Source organism: Ranitomeya imitator, chromosome 8, assembly GCF_032444005.1.
Source record: "Ranitomeya imitator isolate aRanImi1 chromosome 8, aRanImi1.pri, whole genome shotgun sequence".
NCBI classification, from domain to species: Eukaryota; Metazoa; Chordata; class Amphibia; order Anura; family Dendrobatidae; genus Ranitomeya; species Ranitomeya imitator.
This window is the reverse complement of record NC_091289.1, coordinates 138,734,714-138,752,011: the sequence shown is the minus strand read 5'-3', so window position 1 is coordinate 138,752,011 and position 17,298 is coordinate 138,734,714. Positions and strand designations below refer to the sequence as shown.

The window sequence follows — 17,298 nt, the reverse complement described above, 5'->3', positions numbered from 1 at the left end:
AGTGGCATTTTGATCGCTACGACGGCACGATTCGTGACGCTCCAGCATCGTAACAATATCGCTCCAGCGTCGTAGACTGCTGTCACACTTTCCAATGTACGACGCTGGAGCGATAATTTCATGACGTATGTGCGATGTGGAAGCCGTTGGTTACTATGCGCACATCGTATACTATATCGTGCACACCTTTGTTACACCATGCGATCATGCCGCCACAGCGGGACACTAGACGACGAAAGAAAGTTTCAAACGATCTGCTACGACTAACTGTTCACAATAACAGTAATTTCGACCTTTTCCAGTTCTCCTGCTGCACTAGATGATGATTCAGCCACCGCTGATAGTGTACTGATATGAACATTCACAATGAACGGTCACATCTAGTGATGAGTGAGTATACTCTTTGCTCGGGTTTTCCCGAGCACGCTCGTGTGACCTCCAAGTATTTATGACTGCTCGGAGATTTAGTTTTCGTCATGGCAGCTGAATGATTTACAGCTACTAGCCTGCTTGATTACATGTGGGGATGCCCTAGCAACCAGGCAACCCCCACATGTACTCAGCCTGGCTAGTAACTGTAAATCATTCAGCTGAGGCGATGAAAACTAAATCTCCGAGCAGTCATAAATACTCGGAGGTCACCCAAGCGTGCTCAGGAAAACCCGAGCAACGAGTACACTCGCTCATCACTAGTCACACCCCATATACATTAAACCTGCCGATAGAACAACTTCAGAAAATAGACTAAATGCGTATGGGGCTCCTGAGGGAATGAAGGATCAGGTGTGTCTGAATTCGGACTTCTGATCCCTGTGTTCTCTCTGTGATAAGCCGCCACCAGAGTGGTCTAGGCAGAATGAGCGCTTTTGTGTTTGCGAGAGATCCAGGTGAGATCGGCCAAGCCATTGTTTGAACCACAGCTATGTTACTTGCATGGAGGGCTCTTGTCTATTGGCTTGGTTCAACCAACATTTGTCTAATGTGTATGGCCAACTAAAGTTGGACCAAATGCTAGGGGATACCGTACAAAGTTTTGGAGGTCCCAATCAATCCCGAGAAGATGGCTTTGCAAGTCTAGAACCAGGCTCTGCAGAGCTCCATGTTGAATGCAGTAGAGGTGCTTTTGTTCAACCTCAGCTCCATTCATTATTTATAAGAAATGGATAGAAAGCCCAGGGCAGCACTCAGCTATTTCTGACAAATATGATGAATGAAGTAGCGTTAGAGCAGCATTGTGGTTCAGTGGTTAGCACTGCAGCCTTGCAGCGCTGTGTTCCTGGGTTCAAATCCCACCAAGGACACCATCTGCAAGGAGTTTGTATGTTCTTCCCTTGTTTGTGTGGGTTTCTTCTTGGTTCTCCTAGTTCCTCGCACTCTTCAAAGTACTGATAGGGAATGGGTTTTGGCACCTTGGGTTTAGACATAACGGACCAACGAATGGATGCCAAAACGTCATATGAGAGTACCCTAATTTCAAGATGAAGCTCTACAGAGCCCGGTTCTTGAGTTTCAGAGCTCCCTTCTCAGAATTGTTGAGGGATTTTCAGCTTTCAGTCCATTATCTTTTATCCTATAGATTACTATATAGCCTATGGAGCCAACATATTCTTCTGCCTCACTACAAGTAATATACAGGGGTTGTCTTATGTTCTAGATGTAGGCCTTATTAGATACCTCCCACAAATAATTATTTTATTTTTAGAGACCCTTAGATTTAAAGATAATCATAAAATGCGCTTTCAGTTTTTCAAAATAATACAATCATACAGTGTTCAAATAATACAACGGTGCGAAATCAAATTGCTGTTCAATAACTACGCATAGTGACTGAATAATACTGCTATACAAGGACTGAAAAATAGCAGCATATTATGACTGGATAATACCGCCAAACAGTGACTGGACTGAATAATACTGCCAGTTACCGGACTTAATAATACTGCCAGACAGTGACTGGAATGAATAATACTGCCAGAGAATGACTGGACTGAATAATACTGCCAAATAGTTACCGGACTGAATAATACTGCCAGACAGTGACTGGACTGAATAATACTGCCAGACAGCAACTGGACTTAATAATACTGCCAGACAGTGACTGGGCTGAATAATACCGCCAGACAGTGACAGATTGAATAATACCGCCAGACAGTGACTGGACAATACCGCCAGACAGTGACTGGACTGAATAATACCGCCAGACAGTGACTAGGCTGAATAATACCCACAGACAGAGACTGGACTGAATAACACCACCCAACAGTGACTGTTAGGTGTTGAGTTCACTCCGCTGCACAGGGGAAATTTCGAACCGTGTCTGCTGCTGTCTCCCATTCTCTTTCAGCCGCAGTGGAGCCTGCTCAGCAGAGACGTCGGTCCCAGCTTCTGGCTCAAGCAGAAACTGTGCGTTTGGTTACAGCTGCCTTTCTAGGCTCAACCTTTGTAACCAGCATTGATCAGCGTCGAGCAGACGTTCCAGGGACTAAGTCCTGCTTTTCTTCTACTGAGCATGCCCACGGGACGACCTCTCATTGGTGGTCGGGGGTCACATGCTCAGGTCCTGTAGCAGCTCCGATTGGAGCATTAGGAAGGTCCTGGAAGGCTACAGATATAAAAGGTTTGCATGGCCGCTCAGCCATGTGCTAGTATAAATCAGAAATCGTGTGTGTGTAGATGTGTGACTGAATCTGGTGAAAGCTCCTTAATCATACCCATCCCTAGTCTTGTTGAATGTACTTCGGTGATTGAGTTACCTAGTGCCAGACTGTGCCATCCAGCACTAGGCATGAGTACACAGTGTCAATTAACAGCGACCGCCAGTGCGGCGCCTTGCGCAACTAGTTCACTTTCCTGGCCCTAGTTAGGGTGGTTAGTGGCGTCCGCCAGAGCGGCGCTGTACGCACTCAGTGCGGTAAATCATTATTTAGGTTTTTCCCTGGTACCGCAGTTGTGGTGCCGAGCGCTAGTGGTCTAGAGGGACTCTAATCCCGTGTCCTTGGGGCAGAGTCCTGTGACCCAATACTAGCGTCCTCTCTGCGGTATTGCGGCCCTGTGAAGCAACATGGTTCGCTTCCTTACCTACCGGGTGAAGCTAACCCGTGTGTGTTCACATTATACCGCCATATACTATCCGCAATTACCGAGCAGCAGGTGTCATCTCTGCACGATGGACCCTGGGCTGCAAACGCACCTGATACCATCCTTATAATTATTTGGTGCGTTCCGCCAGCCCTAACAGTGACTGGCCTGATAATTCCGCCAGACAGTGACTGGACTGAATAATACCGCCAGACAGTGACGGACTGAATAATACCTCCAGACAGTGACTGGGCTGAATAATACCGCCAGATAGAGACTGGACTGTATAATACCACCATGACAGCTATAAGGTCGACATCTACCTTTTGAGATTCAGGAATATTTATTAAATGCCACGTGCATTGAGATGCTAACAGTAGTGTCCTCATGAAAACTACCTGCAAGCTGAGCCTGTAACCAGTGCATAACAGGCACCCTGTAAATGTATCTAGCAAGTGGCCGCATACTAGAGCCTGCTAGGTACCATCTCATACAATTCTCATCTGGTCTCCCATACACAGCACCTGTAAGAATTCGCCCCCAAAACAGTGCTAGAGAGCCCCCATACATAGCCAACTCCAGAAACTGCTTCTATTTACAGGGCTGCATATACAGTGCCACTAGGGTCTTACATAGTGTACACAGTGACTCAACCCCCTGTCACCCCTGGTACCTTCACACCGAGTCCCTAATAAACCTTTACGTTACATAATGGTCTTCTGCAGCAAAAAAAATCCTTTAGATGCTTATTTATTTTACACAGATGATTTCATAATTAATTTTGCCAAACATATGGAGGCATTAGCCATACAATTCGTCATGTTTGAGATTTGCAGTCAGTACATTTAAGAAAATACTTTATTGTTTCCGCCTGTATTTTATAGAATCAAAGATAATATGTATACAGGTCCTTCTCAAAAAATTAGCATATAGTGTTAAAGTTCATTATTTACCATAATGTAATGATTACAATTAAACTTTCATATATTATAGATTCATTATCCACCAACTGAAATTTGTCAGGTCTTTTATTGTTTTAATACTGATGATTTTGGCATACAACTCCTGATAACCCAAAAAACCTGTCTCAATAAATTAGCATATCAAGAAAAGGTTCTCTAAACGACCTATTACCCTAATCTTCTGAATCAACTAATTAACTCTAAACACATGCAAAAGATACCTGAGGCTTTTATAAACTCCCTGCCTGGTTCATTACTCAAAACCCCCATCATGGGTAAGACTAGCGACCTGACAGATGTCAAGAAGGCCATCATTGACACCCTCAAGCAAGAGGGTAAGACCCAGAAAGAAATTTCTCAACAAATAGGCTGTTCCCAGAGTGCTGTATCAAGGCACCTCAATGGTAAGTCTGTTGGAAGGAAACAATGTGGCAGAAAACGCTGTACAACGAGAAGAGGAGACCGGACCCTGAGGAAGATTGTGGAGAAGGACCGATTCCAGACCTTGGGGAACCTGAGGAAGCAGTGGACTGAGTCTGGTGTGGAAACATCCAGAGCCACCGTGCACAGGCGTGTGCAGGAAATGGGCTACAGGTGCCGCATTCCCCAGGCAAAGCCACTTTTGAACCATAAGCTAAGTGGTCCCAAGTACTTTTTTCTGATGAAAGCAAATTTTGCATGTCATTCGGAAATCAAGGTGCCAGAGTCTGGAGGAAGACTGGGGAGAAGGAAATGCCAAAATGCCTGAAGTCCAGTGTCAAGTACCCACAGTCAGTGATGGTGTGGGGTGCCATGTCAGCTGCTGGTGTTGGTCCACTGTGTTTCATCAAGGGCAGGGTCAATGCAGCTAGCTATCAGGAGATTTTGGAGCACTTCATGCTTCCATCGGCTGAAATGCTTTATGGAGATGAAGATTTCATTTTTCAGCACGACCTGGCACCTGCTCACAGTGCCAAAACCACTGGTAAATGGTTTACTGACCATGGTATTACTGTGCTCAATTGGCCTGCCAACTCTCCTGACCTGAACCCCATAGAGAATCTGTGGGATATTGTGAAGAGAAAGTTGAGAGACGCAAGACCCAACACTCTGGATGAGCTTAAGGCCGCTATTGAAGCATCCTGGGCCTCCATAACATCTCAGCAGTGTCACAGGCTGATTGCCTCCATGCCACGCCGCATTGAAGCAGTCATTTCTGCCAAAGGATTCCCGACCAAGTATTGAGTGCATAACTGAACATTATTATTTGATGGTTTTTTTGTTTGTTATTAAAAAACACTTTTATTTGATTGGATGGGTGAAATATGCTAATTTATTGAGACAGGTTTTTTGGGTTATCAGGAGTTGTATGCCAAAATCATCAGTATTAAAACAATAAAAGACCTGACAAATTTCAGTTGGTGGATAATGAATCTATAATATATGAAAGTTTAATTGTAATCATTACATTATGGCAAATAATGAACTTTAACACTATATGCTAATTTTTTGAGAAGGACCTGTACATGGCGCTGCTTATAGGATTGCATCATATTTCATAGTCCATTAATTTAAAAGCTAGAAAGATCGATCCCGTCTGGCCGGTATATGTAAAGTATGGAATAGTGTAGTAGACTCTGCTTTTCCATATTAAAGATTTTACTGTGAAACTTACTTTTTATTTAAAAAAATGGAAGTTTATAGCTGACTGGTGCTAGGCGTGTAACATACAAGCTTGGAGCTTTTCTCAGCTTATACGTTAAACCGTGGTCCTAAAACGTAGTGTGAACATAGCCTAAAATATATAGATATGTGAAATTCATACAGTGTATACAAGGCATAGATAAATAAAAAGACAAAAACACAAAATAAAGCAGCAATAAGCAAAATATACCGTAGCTTGTGTGAAGCCTTGGTCCACCGAACATCAATATATATCAATCAAAAGTTAAGTCAGCTCCAAAATTAAGCCTTTCACGCGAGAAGGCTCAGTTTGGGGATAAAAATGTTGAATATTTTGACAGGTAATAAATTATAACATTTTCACCATGAGTCTATAGAAATGCTGCTTGTTTCATATTTTTAGAAGGACGGACAGGTAGAAATTTTGATTTCGGAGAATGCTTTTCTTGTCGTCGTGAGCTGAGCCTCCATCCTGTATGAGGCCCGTACAGCACATATCTAACCTTATCCCTGGCTTCATGACGGCCGACCTCTCTTTGTTGGTGAAAGGCCATGTTAATTTAAGACAAATATTCCCCTGGTGTCATCGTCCTTAGAAACAAGACACCGATGACTTATAATCTTGCAGGGCAGGCTAATATTAGCGGTCATTTCATGAACCGGGCTGGAATGGGGCCTGGAGGTGACCTTTTAGTGTCATACACTTGTTTTATAATAACCTGGTGGAAGCGAATGTCTTGGCACGCAGAGATGTCGTGGATGTGCTGCCGCTGAAATGCAGGCGGATTTTCATTTGTGTTAGATAAAGGCAGGTTCTCTTCACAAAATCAGAATATCATCAAAAAGTTAGTTAATTTCAGTTCTTCAATACAAAAAGTGAAACTCATATATTATATAGAGTCATTAAAAACAGAGTGATGTACTTCAAGTGTTTATTTCTGTTAATATTGATCATTATGGCTTACAGCCAATGTAAACCCAAAAGTCATTATCTCAGTGAATTAGAATACGGTAATTAACAACAAAAAAAACACCTGCACACTGGCTTCCTAAGCATTTGAAAAGGTCCCTTAGTCTGTTTCAGCAGCTCCACAATCATGGGGAAGACTGCTGACTTCACAGATGTTGTGAAGGCAGTCATTGACACACTCCACAAGGAGGGTAAGCCACAAAAGATCATTGCTAAAGAAGCCGGCTGTTCACACAGCGCTGTATCCAAGCATATTAATGGGAAGTTGAATGGAAGGAAAAAGTGTGGTAGAAAAATATGCACAAGGAACCGGGATAAACACAGCCTTGAAAGGATTGTTATGAAAAGGCCATTAAAAAATTTGGGGGAGATTCACAAGGAGTGGACTGCTGCTGGAGTCGTTGCTTCAAAAGCCACCACAGACAGACGTATCCAGGACATGGGTTACAAGTGTCGCATTCCTTGTGTCAAGCCACTCTTGACCAATAGACAACGCCAGAAGCGTCTTACCCGGGCCAAGGAGAAAAAGAACTGGACTGTTGTCAGTTGTCCAAGGTGTTGTTTTCAGATGAAAGTAAATTTTGCGTTTCATTTGGAAATCAAGGTACCAGAGTCTGGAGGAAGAGTGGAGAGGCCACAATCCAAGCTGCTTGAGGTCTAGTGTGAAGTTTCCACAATCAGTGATGGTTTGGGGAGCCATGTCATCTGCTGGTGTAGGTCCACTGTGTTTTATCAAGACCAAAATCAGCACAGCCGTCTACCAGGAAATTTTAGAGCACTTCATGCATCCCTCTGCAGACAAGCTTTTTGGAGATGAAAATGTCATTTTCCAGCAGGACTTGGCACCTGTCCACATTGCCAAAAGTACCAATACCTGGTGTATAAACAACAGTATCGCTGTGCATGATTACCCAGCAAACTCGCCTGAACTTAACCCCATAGAGAATCTATGGAGTATTCTCAAGAGGAAGATGAGACACCAGACCCAACAATGCATACGAGCTGAAGGCTGCTATAAAGCAACCTGGGCTTCCATAACACCTCAGCAGTGCCACAGACTGATCGCCTCCATGCCCCGCCGCATTGATGCAGTAATTGATGCAAAAGGAGCCCCGACCAAGTATTGATTGCATTTACTGAACATACATTTCAGTAGGCCAGCATCTCGGATTTTAAAATAATGTTTCAAGCTGGTGTTATCAAGTATTCTAATTTACTGAGATAATGACTTTTGGGTTTTCATTGGCTGTAAGCCATAATCATCAACATTAACAGAAATAAACACTTGAAATAGATCACTCTGTTTGTAATGACTCTATATAATATACGAGTTTCACATTTTGTATTGAAAAACTGAAATAAAGTAACTTTTTGATGATATTCTAATTTTGTGACAAGCACCTGTACTTATCCATGGTTGCAGATAAAATAAGATGATAACATTAAAGGGATGTTCACATCCCTACAATTTTGGCTCATATGCAGGGTAATTGTATAGTAGATGACAATCCCACCATTGAGACCCACATCTGGCTCAAAAACTGACAAATTGAATGGTCAGGGCAGGCATATGGTCTTCAGATGTTAAAATTTGCATCATTAAGTGAAGAGGTGGTCAGAATTTTACTTACACAAGATTGGGAATTCTGACCGTTGCTCCAGTAACGTTGATGAACATAGCGGCCCCATTCTCTGTGTAGATGCTGGTCATCGTGGATATGTATGTACTAGATGGGAATACACCTTTGATGATCCTAGTATATATGTACTGGACCCGTCCCCTCAGGCAGGTAACCAATACACCTAAAAAATGTTTCTGATTCCTATCTTTCCCATAAACCGTCGCCAGACTCACCGTGCTTCTTCATTTAGGGTTCGAACTTCAGTTCCGGTTGGGACCCACCTTACAAGGAAAAGATGTCACTGTGTACTCCAACTACCCGCCACTTGGTGGTAGCTTTGATCGTCAGACCTTCCATCCTCTGCAGTGGCACAACCCAACGGGCCGAGAAGAAGACTCCGACAAATTTTGTAAAGTTGACTTGCAGATTGCTGGATCATTTCAGTATCGCTTTAACCTATCGTAAGTAAATGCTACATGGTTTATTTATAAGCAGTTGTGCAGTGCAGTGGTTTTACATCGCTTTATCTTAGATTTTAAGCTGACAGCGGTCATTCCCTTCTCCCCCATATGCTGGCAGCAAATCGCAGTAAACCTCCTGTAATTTCGCCATGCCGCTCACTACCACCTTAGGCTACTTTCACACTAGCGTCGGAATCGGCCCGTCGCATTGCGTCGGGCCAAGATTCCGACGCTAGCGTCTGTTGTGCCGCACAACGGAGGCAGCGGATGCATTTCTCCGGCGCATCCGCTGCCCCATTGTGAGGTGCGGGGAGCTGGGGGCGGAGTTCCGGCCCCGCATGCGCGGTCGGAAAAAGCGGCCCGTCGGCTGCAAAAAACGTTACATTTAACGTTTTTTTGCTCCCGGCGGTCCGCCACAACACGGCGCAACCGTCGCAAGACGGTTGCGACGTGTGTCAATACGTTGCAATGCGTCGGTAATGTAACTCTATGGGGCAAAAACGCATCCTGCAAACAACTTTGCAGGATGCGTTTTTTCCCCTAAACGACGCATTGCGACATATTAAAAAAAAAACGCCAGTGTGAAAGTAGCCTTATGGCCACAATATAAAGACTCAGCCCCGTGGTCTGTGTTTAAAAACGTTTCTCAATCTGTAATAATAGACACAAAATTTGGTGTATTTATTTCCCAGTTTATGTTTTCCCCAGTGTCCTGATTGCAAAAAAAAAAGCATTTATGCTGGGTTTAGGCTGCCATTAAATGACCACTGATTGGCTGCATGGAAGCTGATCAGCTGTCCCTTAGTGGCCTGTCTAGACAGATGGACCCCAGAATACTAGAATGCATCACTGATACAATCATCCTGTACACATACAATATCATTGTATGATGGTATCATTGGCGATCTGCTGCCGAGAACGCGCCTAACAAACTTATATTTCCAGAATATAAGAGGTAGAACGGCACTAGGGTAGAGCAAATCCAGGTAGATAGGATAGGACTATTAGCGGACAGCTATGTGTTCAGGCGCCACAATCGCTAAGGGGACTGGTGCTCAGCATAAACGTCCACAAAGTAATCCAAGTATAATAGAAGAGAAGAAAAAATGCGGCACTCACCCCGATATAGCTGTGAAGATTGTGGTCTTTTATTGGAGAACAAATGAAAATAACATCCGTCAGGACATCAGGTATGTACGAGGGTGCGGTATAGGAGCTCGGACACACGCCGATTCAGCGATGTCAGCGGGACCTCAACGATCAAAAAATGGCCCAGGCCATTCCGACACGACCAGCGATCTCACAGCAGGGGCCTGATCGCTGGTACGTGTCACACACAGCGAGATCGCTACTGAGATCGCTGTTGCGTCACAAAACTTGTGACTCAGCAGCGATCTCGCTAGCGATCTCGCTATGTGTGACGGGGCCTTAAGACAAGCAATTCTTTGAGCTCTGTGAAGTGTCTGGGGAGAGCAGACTGCTGTGTTGGTTTTTCACAGGTTTTCTGCCAAATTTGGGGCAGTGGGAGGAGGAGAATCTTACAGCAGTGCAGTATATTGTCTAAAGTACGTGTCTGAAACTCGGCTGAGTATATTGGCCACACATAGAAAAACAATGTGAATTTGACATTTGTAGTGGTATCATATTGTGGTATCATATTGTTTTTCCTATACACCCTTTGGTAATTTTTTGGGAGATCTTTGGCTTGTTTTATGTTTTATTCTTTTAAATGACATTCATCTAATGGGTTATATTACAGGGGTTTTTTTTAGCTTGAGTCATTACAGGTGCGGAGATAACAATTGTGCACTTTTTTCTTTACTTTAGTTTATACATAAAATAGTATTTTTAGTGTCTTCAAAAAATGTTCATACTTTACTTAGAATTTTTTTATATATATTTTTTCAAATGGTATTTCCTTTTTGTGTTAGGGGACACAAAAAGGAAATACCATTTGAAAAAATATATAAAAAAAATTCTAAATAAAGTATGAACAAAAATACTGTTTTATGTATAAACTAAAGTAAACAAAAAAGTGGCCATATTGGCCTCATACGGTAATATTGTCTGACAATTAGCACAATATAATAATTCTGACCAACATCTTTTAGTTATGTCCCCACTTTGTAGTAGTTTCCCCATCTTGTAATAATGTCTCATCCTTGTCCCTATTTTATAGTAATGTCCCATCCTGGCCTCTATATTGTAGTAATGTCCCGTCCTGGTGCCTATATTGTAGTAATGTCCCGTCCTGGTGCCTATATTGTAGTAATGTCCCATCCTGGCCTCTATATTGTAGTAATGTCCCGTCCTGGTGCCTATATTGTAGTAATGTCCCGTCCTGGTGCCTATATTGTAGTAATGTCCCATCCTGTTCCCTGTCATGTAATAATGTCTTATCCTGGTCCCTATCTTGTAGTAAAGTCCCATCTTAGTCCTCATCTTGTAGTAATGTCCTATCCTGACCATAATCCTGTAGTAATGTGCCCATCCTGGTGAGCATTTTGCAGTAATGTCCAATCCTGGTCCCTATCTTGTAGTAATATCCCATCCTGGTCAACAGTTTGTAGTAATGTGCCCATACTGGTCTCTTTCGTGTATTAATGTCTCATTTTGGTCCCTATCTTGTAGTAATGTGCCATCGTGGTCCCTTTCGTGCAGTAGTGTCCCTTCGTGGTCAGCATCTTGTAGTGATGTCCCGTCCTGGTCCCTATATTGTAGTAATGTCCCATCCTGTTCCCCGTCATGTAATAATGTCTTATCCTGGTCCCTATCTTGTAGTAAAGTCCCATCTTAGTCCTCATCTTGTAGTAATGTCCTATCCTGACCATAATCCTGTAGTAATGTGCCCATCCTGGTGAGCATTTTGCAGTAATGTCCAATCCTGGTCCCTATCTTGTAGTAATGTCCCATCCTGGTCAACAGTTTGTAGTAATGTGCCCATACTGGTCTCTTTCGTGTATTAATGTCTCATTTTGGTCCCTATCTTGTAGTAATGTGCCATCGTGGTCCCTTTCGTGCAGTAGTGTCCCTTCGTGGTCAGCATCTTGTAGTGATGTCCCGTCCTGGTCCCTATATTGTAGTAATGTCCCATCCCGATCATCATCTTGTAGGAATGTCCCATCCTGTTCCCCATCATATAGTACCGGTAATTTCTCCAATTCTGCCATGCTTCTATACACATTAAAAAACATCTTTCTCACCTGACATCTGTTCTTTTTGTGAATAGCATCCTGTCCTTTTCTGGGCGGCACATGGCAGTGAAAAAAAACGTGAAAAAACCTGAACGTGTGCACATAGCCTTAAGATCCAAGACTATAGGTAATGACGAGTCTTGTCCGGCACTGCTGCTGGCCGGCTTCTCACCACTCCACTAGAGATGATTGACATGTCTCTCACTAAGTACACGTATGTGAGAGGCCTCTCCATCACCTGCAGCAGCGCTGGGAGAAGCCTTCCAGTTTCTTTCATTTAAAGATCGGCTGGACCTTTAAACTATGCTTTTTCTGAAACACAAGAGCAATTGTGCAGCCAGGCTGTGATACATGCTGCCTGTGGTTTGGGCAGCATGAATAGACTGACAGCTTCTCTGTAGGACTCACACACCTCTTAATGCATTTGGCACATCTTACTCCAGTGTACCCTACATCAAGACTGGAGCGCAAATAGCCAGTCTTGATGAATACGGGCCTAAATGTAAAATATACAGAATGCCAGCCGTTCCTTCCTTCGATATCCTCTTCTGTGTTGATCCTATTCGGTCTTAAATTGCGATAAAAACAAAAATTCTTTTAGGTGTCACGAAGATCAACAATTTGCTTCCTCATGCTTGTCAAACACCTCACAATGGACTTGTCTCTGTAAGAGGCTGGAGCAGAAGACCTGCCCCACTACCCCATCTGCAAAAAGAGACTGTCCAAGACGTCTGTCAGCCAACAGAAGCTCCTGTTCTCTGTAAGGTTTCTACCAGACTTTGCAGAAGATCCTTTTTTCTCATACTGTTCTTATTATTGTAGGTTTAATGTTCCTAATATATAGCAGGCCACAGTTTGGGTGATAGAAATTGCTGCCCAGCTCTGAAATGTCTAAAAAGTGTAGGGATCCTGGCTCCCGGTGACAGCGGTTTGAGTTGGCACAGGCTGCAAGTTCTCATGTGCAAATAGTAAGTAATTTATTAAAAGTCCATAAACCGTTCCAGCTCACAAAACTAAATAGCCTTGTCATGGCGCAAAGGTAGAAAAGCAATCAGAATAGTCCATACATATATCACAGGCCCCTTTTAAATATCAGTCCTGCACCTTCAGCTTTTGACAGAGACTGAGCGAAACGAACAGGGTCTTTCCTTCTACACACATAGACCAGGAATGAAGCAGCTGAGCTGCCAGAGTGGGGATATGGGAGCAGCCAGATCTGCCCATCTCTTTCTGACTGCTCCTAAAAATTCAGACCCATGCTGCTCTCTTAAAAAAAAAAAACCTCTTAGCACTAATTGTGCTGGAACCTACTTTCCAGGCTTTACATTACCAAGGCCAACCACCTCGGTGATATCTCCCATCAAGAACCCGTCCAGTCGCCATCTTATGAAGGAGAGTTTAATTAGGTTTTAGTTCCCTATGACACATATCTTAAAAAGATGTGGATGCCTTTTGGTGACTTTTTCTTTTTTTACTTAAAGTCTTGGATTTTTGGCACAGATTTTTGCAATTGTATTTCATTAACAATTTGGATCGTTTTGTTTTCTGCAGCATCCATGTATTACAGCACGTAGCAGAGTGTAGAATCTGAAGTCGACCATGAGAATAAAGCGCTATTCAGACTGATATTTTTCTCTTTCCATCGTTGTTGTGTTGCTTTTGGTTGGCAAATATAGCACGTCGCATGAGATTATTTTAGTTTACAGGATTCGCTGGCATTTGTTCAGAACTGGATCTGCCATAGCTGTTGTGGTGCTGTAAATTGCAATATTTGAGAGCGACCATTAAACGGTGTTTGGAGCTGTGATGTTGTGACTCTGTTTACGTTGTGTGACACTGGACCCCGACAATCTGATGATTTATACAAAGGATAGCCATTATCATGTTAGCGGACAACCTCCTTAACCCTGCTGTTCTGTTCGGTCTGGGGAGACCTATTTTGAACTTTGGTATTTTTTGGGGTGTTCAAGATGCGGTTCTGAAACTTGTGGTTGATTGACTTAAATGAGGATGGGTCGGTCGGCCACGGGTTTCAGAGCCGCATCTTGAATATTTTAAAGAATATTGAAGTTCAAAGTCGGTCATTTTTGACCAACAGAACAGCAGGGTTAAACACTTTGTGCTACACTGCTATTCATAATATCATGTTTACCAAGTCCGGCGAAGCGTGGTATACACATTATATATATATATTATTATTATTATTATTATTGGTTTTAACATGTGTACCACAAACACTATACTGTCTCACAGTTGTATTTCTTCCTCTACAGGAAACAGAAGAGCGGTGAAGGATACATCGTGGTGAATCCGGTGCTGAGGGTTGGAGCTGATAACCGAGTTCTCGCCTTGGATTGCATCACCATTCAGACTTTCCTCTCCAAATGCCTGGGGCCGTTTGATGAGTGGGAGGACAGACTGCGAGTAGCCAAGGAGTCAGGTAACACTTTTGTCCGACACTGCTCGTTATTGATGCTCATGGTCTGCAAGTGTTCTGAATGACATTGGTGATCCTTTCCGTTATCAGTTTAGTTGATGTATTTTTTATTTTGTAGGCTACAATATGGTGCATTTTACACCCCTTCAGACCCTGGGAACTTCTCGGTCTTGTTACTCATTGGCTGACCAGCTGCAACTAAATCCAGACTTCTCTAGAGCGGGGAAAACCTATAACTGGACTGATGTTGGGAGACTGGTGGAGAAGATGAGGACGGAATGGAATTTGCTGAGCATCACTGATGTGGTCTATAACCACACGGGTAAGACTGCAGGGCACGGCTGGTACATGCACGTGAGGTGCCATCAGCTTTCTAAGACTTCAGTATAGAATAAAATCTAACACCTCATATAGATTTAATTGGTATAAGTAATTACATGTAGGGGAGGTGTCTCATATGATGTATATACAGCAGTTTCAGTGTATCCTATGTGATGTATACAGCAGTTTCACTGTCTCCTATTTGATGTATACAACGGTTTAGGTGTCTCCTATATAATGTATGTATAGCAGTATCAGTGCCTCATGTGATGTTTACAGCTGTGTTGGTATCTCCTATGTGATGTATACAGCAGTCTCGGTGTATCGTTTATTTCAAAGTACAAAAGACTTCTTCATCAGGAAAGACCACAAGTATTTTGTGGACTATAGTGACATAGTAACATAGTTAGTAAGGCCGAAAAAAGACATTTGTCCATCCAGTTCAGCCTATATTCCATCATAATAAATCCCCAGATCTACGTCCTTCTACAGAACCTAATAATTGTATGATACAATATTGTTCTGCTCCAGGAAGACATCCAGGCCTCTCTTGAACCCCTCGACTGAGTTCGCCATCACCACCTCCTCAGGCAAGCAATTCCAGATTCTCACTGCCCTAACAGTAAAGAATCCTCTTCTATGTTGGTGGAAAAACCTTCTCTCCTCCAGACGCAAAGAATGCCCCCTTGTGCCCGTCACCTTCCTTGGTATAAACAGATCCTCAGCGAGATATTTGTATTGTCCCCTTATATACTTATACATGGTTATTAGATCGCCCCTCAGTCGTCTTTTTTCTAGACTAAATAATCCTAATTTCGCTAATCTATCTGGGTATTGTAGTTCTCCCATCCCCTTTATTAATTAAGACTCACCTCAAATTTTGGGGTGGAAAATAGGGGATTTTTTTTCTATAAAATGGTGGTGTGTTTTATAGTCTTGATTTTACGGTAGCTTACCGGAGAAGGGGCTGCTGTGGTGGAGCGGGGTCGCAGGAGGCAGTCGCGTGCTGTAGGAAGCTGGCAGCTGCCGCAGGAGTGGGGCATGTGGGAGGAGGGGATGGCTGGTGGTGCGAGACTGCGGCGGGCCACGTGCTTTCACAAAATGTCAGTGAAGTCCCTGCATCTAGGGAGACAAAAAAGAAAGGGGGAAAAGAAGCGCGTCTTTTATAATCTGAAAAATTAGGGTAAATATCCAAATAACTCTTGGCAGAAAAAAAGATTCCCACCCCTGATCTAAGGCAATTCCAGCATAATTGCATTTTGTGGGAGGAGAGAGGCCCTGATCCCTCCACTAATCCCACCTTAATAAAAATAAATGTCAGTAGTGGTGTAAAAAAAAGTAACACATTTTGCTCAAATGAGGTGTGTGACAAAATCGGCAACTTTTTCCACCCACATTTCTGATATATATCCCTAGTTTGAGCTAAGCCTGTCATGTTACTTTGGCCTTCTAAAATCCACCCCCAGTACCATACCAGTTACTGTAACCTATGTCCCCCATCATGGTGCTATAACGCTAAATGCCCCTTAATATCACTGAAAAAAAAATGCATTTAATCCTGTGGCGCCTGCTCCATATATTGCAGACTTAAGGATGTTTAGTAGGATGTGCTGGATCCCGGTGCCGTCTTCAGAGACCCTAATTATGCCCACCAGGGTTTGATAGTGACGTAGTCCCCTGTAGAAAGCTGGCAGTCAGCGAGCATGTGTGAGATTTCTGTAGGAGACCTTGAACAGTGTGCAGTCTATCTAGTAAACCCTGGAGGGCATTATTCCTGGCTCTGAAGCTCCACTGTTCCCGGATCCAGCGCCTCCCATTTAACTTGCGGCCAGAAATTAATGTAGCGGGCACCAAAGGATTAGACGTGTTTTTTTTTTTCAATGATATTCTGGGGCGTTTAGCGTTATGGTGCCAGGTGGGGGGTACAGGATACATTACATATATAGTAATAGCAGTGGTTTAGGAGACTAAAATGAGATTACACTTTATATTGTACTCAAAGAGTTAACACTTGTCAAACGCCAGGAAAAAAAAATTATACATTTGGGAGCCATAAATTAATAATTTAATAGGGAATCCTCTGGAGTTTCCATTTTATACTCTTGTACATTATTTTGTGCATTTACTTCTTAAAGTTGTTGAATTGCTACATGTACTTTAAGGGCCCCAAAAATTCGCCACTAGTCGAGGGGTAGAGTTACATTCAGGTCTTACAGGGAGGCAGCAGTTCACGGACTGAATCAATGAGATCAATTATGAGACACATCTATAGATGGCTATATACTCATCTTGTGAACAGCACGGTCGCTCAGTGGTTAGCACAGCAGCCTTGCAGCACTGGGGTCCTGGGTTCAACTCCCACCAAGGACAACATCTGCAAAGAGTTTGTATGTTCTCCCCGTGTTTGCGTGGGTTTCCTCTGGGTTCTCCGGTTTCCTCCCTCACTCCAGAGACATAGTGATAGGCACTGTGGAATTACTGGTGCTTTATAAATGAGGAAAATAAATAAATCTAGGAGCTCCTCCATGGACTTGTATCTTTGGAGAACATGTAAATCAATATGTCCCTTCTCTGTGAATGAGGCTCTTATT

At 43.1% G+C, this 17,298-nt stretch overlaps 1 protein-coding gene across 5 annotated transcripts in view; it reads left to right on the top strand.

Moving 5' to 3' along the window:
* The window catches only part of AGL (amylo-alpha-1,6-glucosidase and 4-alpha-glucanotransferase), an 83,806-nt gene that overhangs the window by 27,912 nt on the left and 38,596 nt on the right, over window positions 1-17,298 (top strand). For all 5 annotated transcript variants that reach the window (XM_069737432.1, XM_069737430.1, XM_069737434.1 and 2 more), the window contains 3 exons: window positions 8,545-8,755; window positions 14,223-14,389; window positions 14,505-14,708. In XM_069737432.1, coding sequence (XP_069593533.1) covers window positions 8,545-8,755; window positions 14,223-14,389; window positions 14,505-14,708 — 582 coding nt within the window. The remainder of the gene's footprint in view (window positions 1-8,544; window positions 8,756-14,222; window positions 14,390-14,504; window positions 14,709-17,298) is intronic.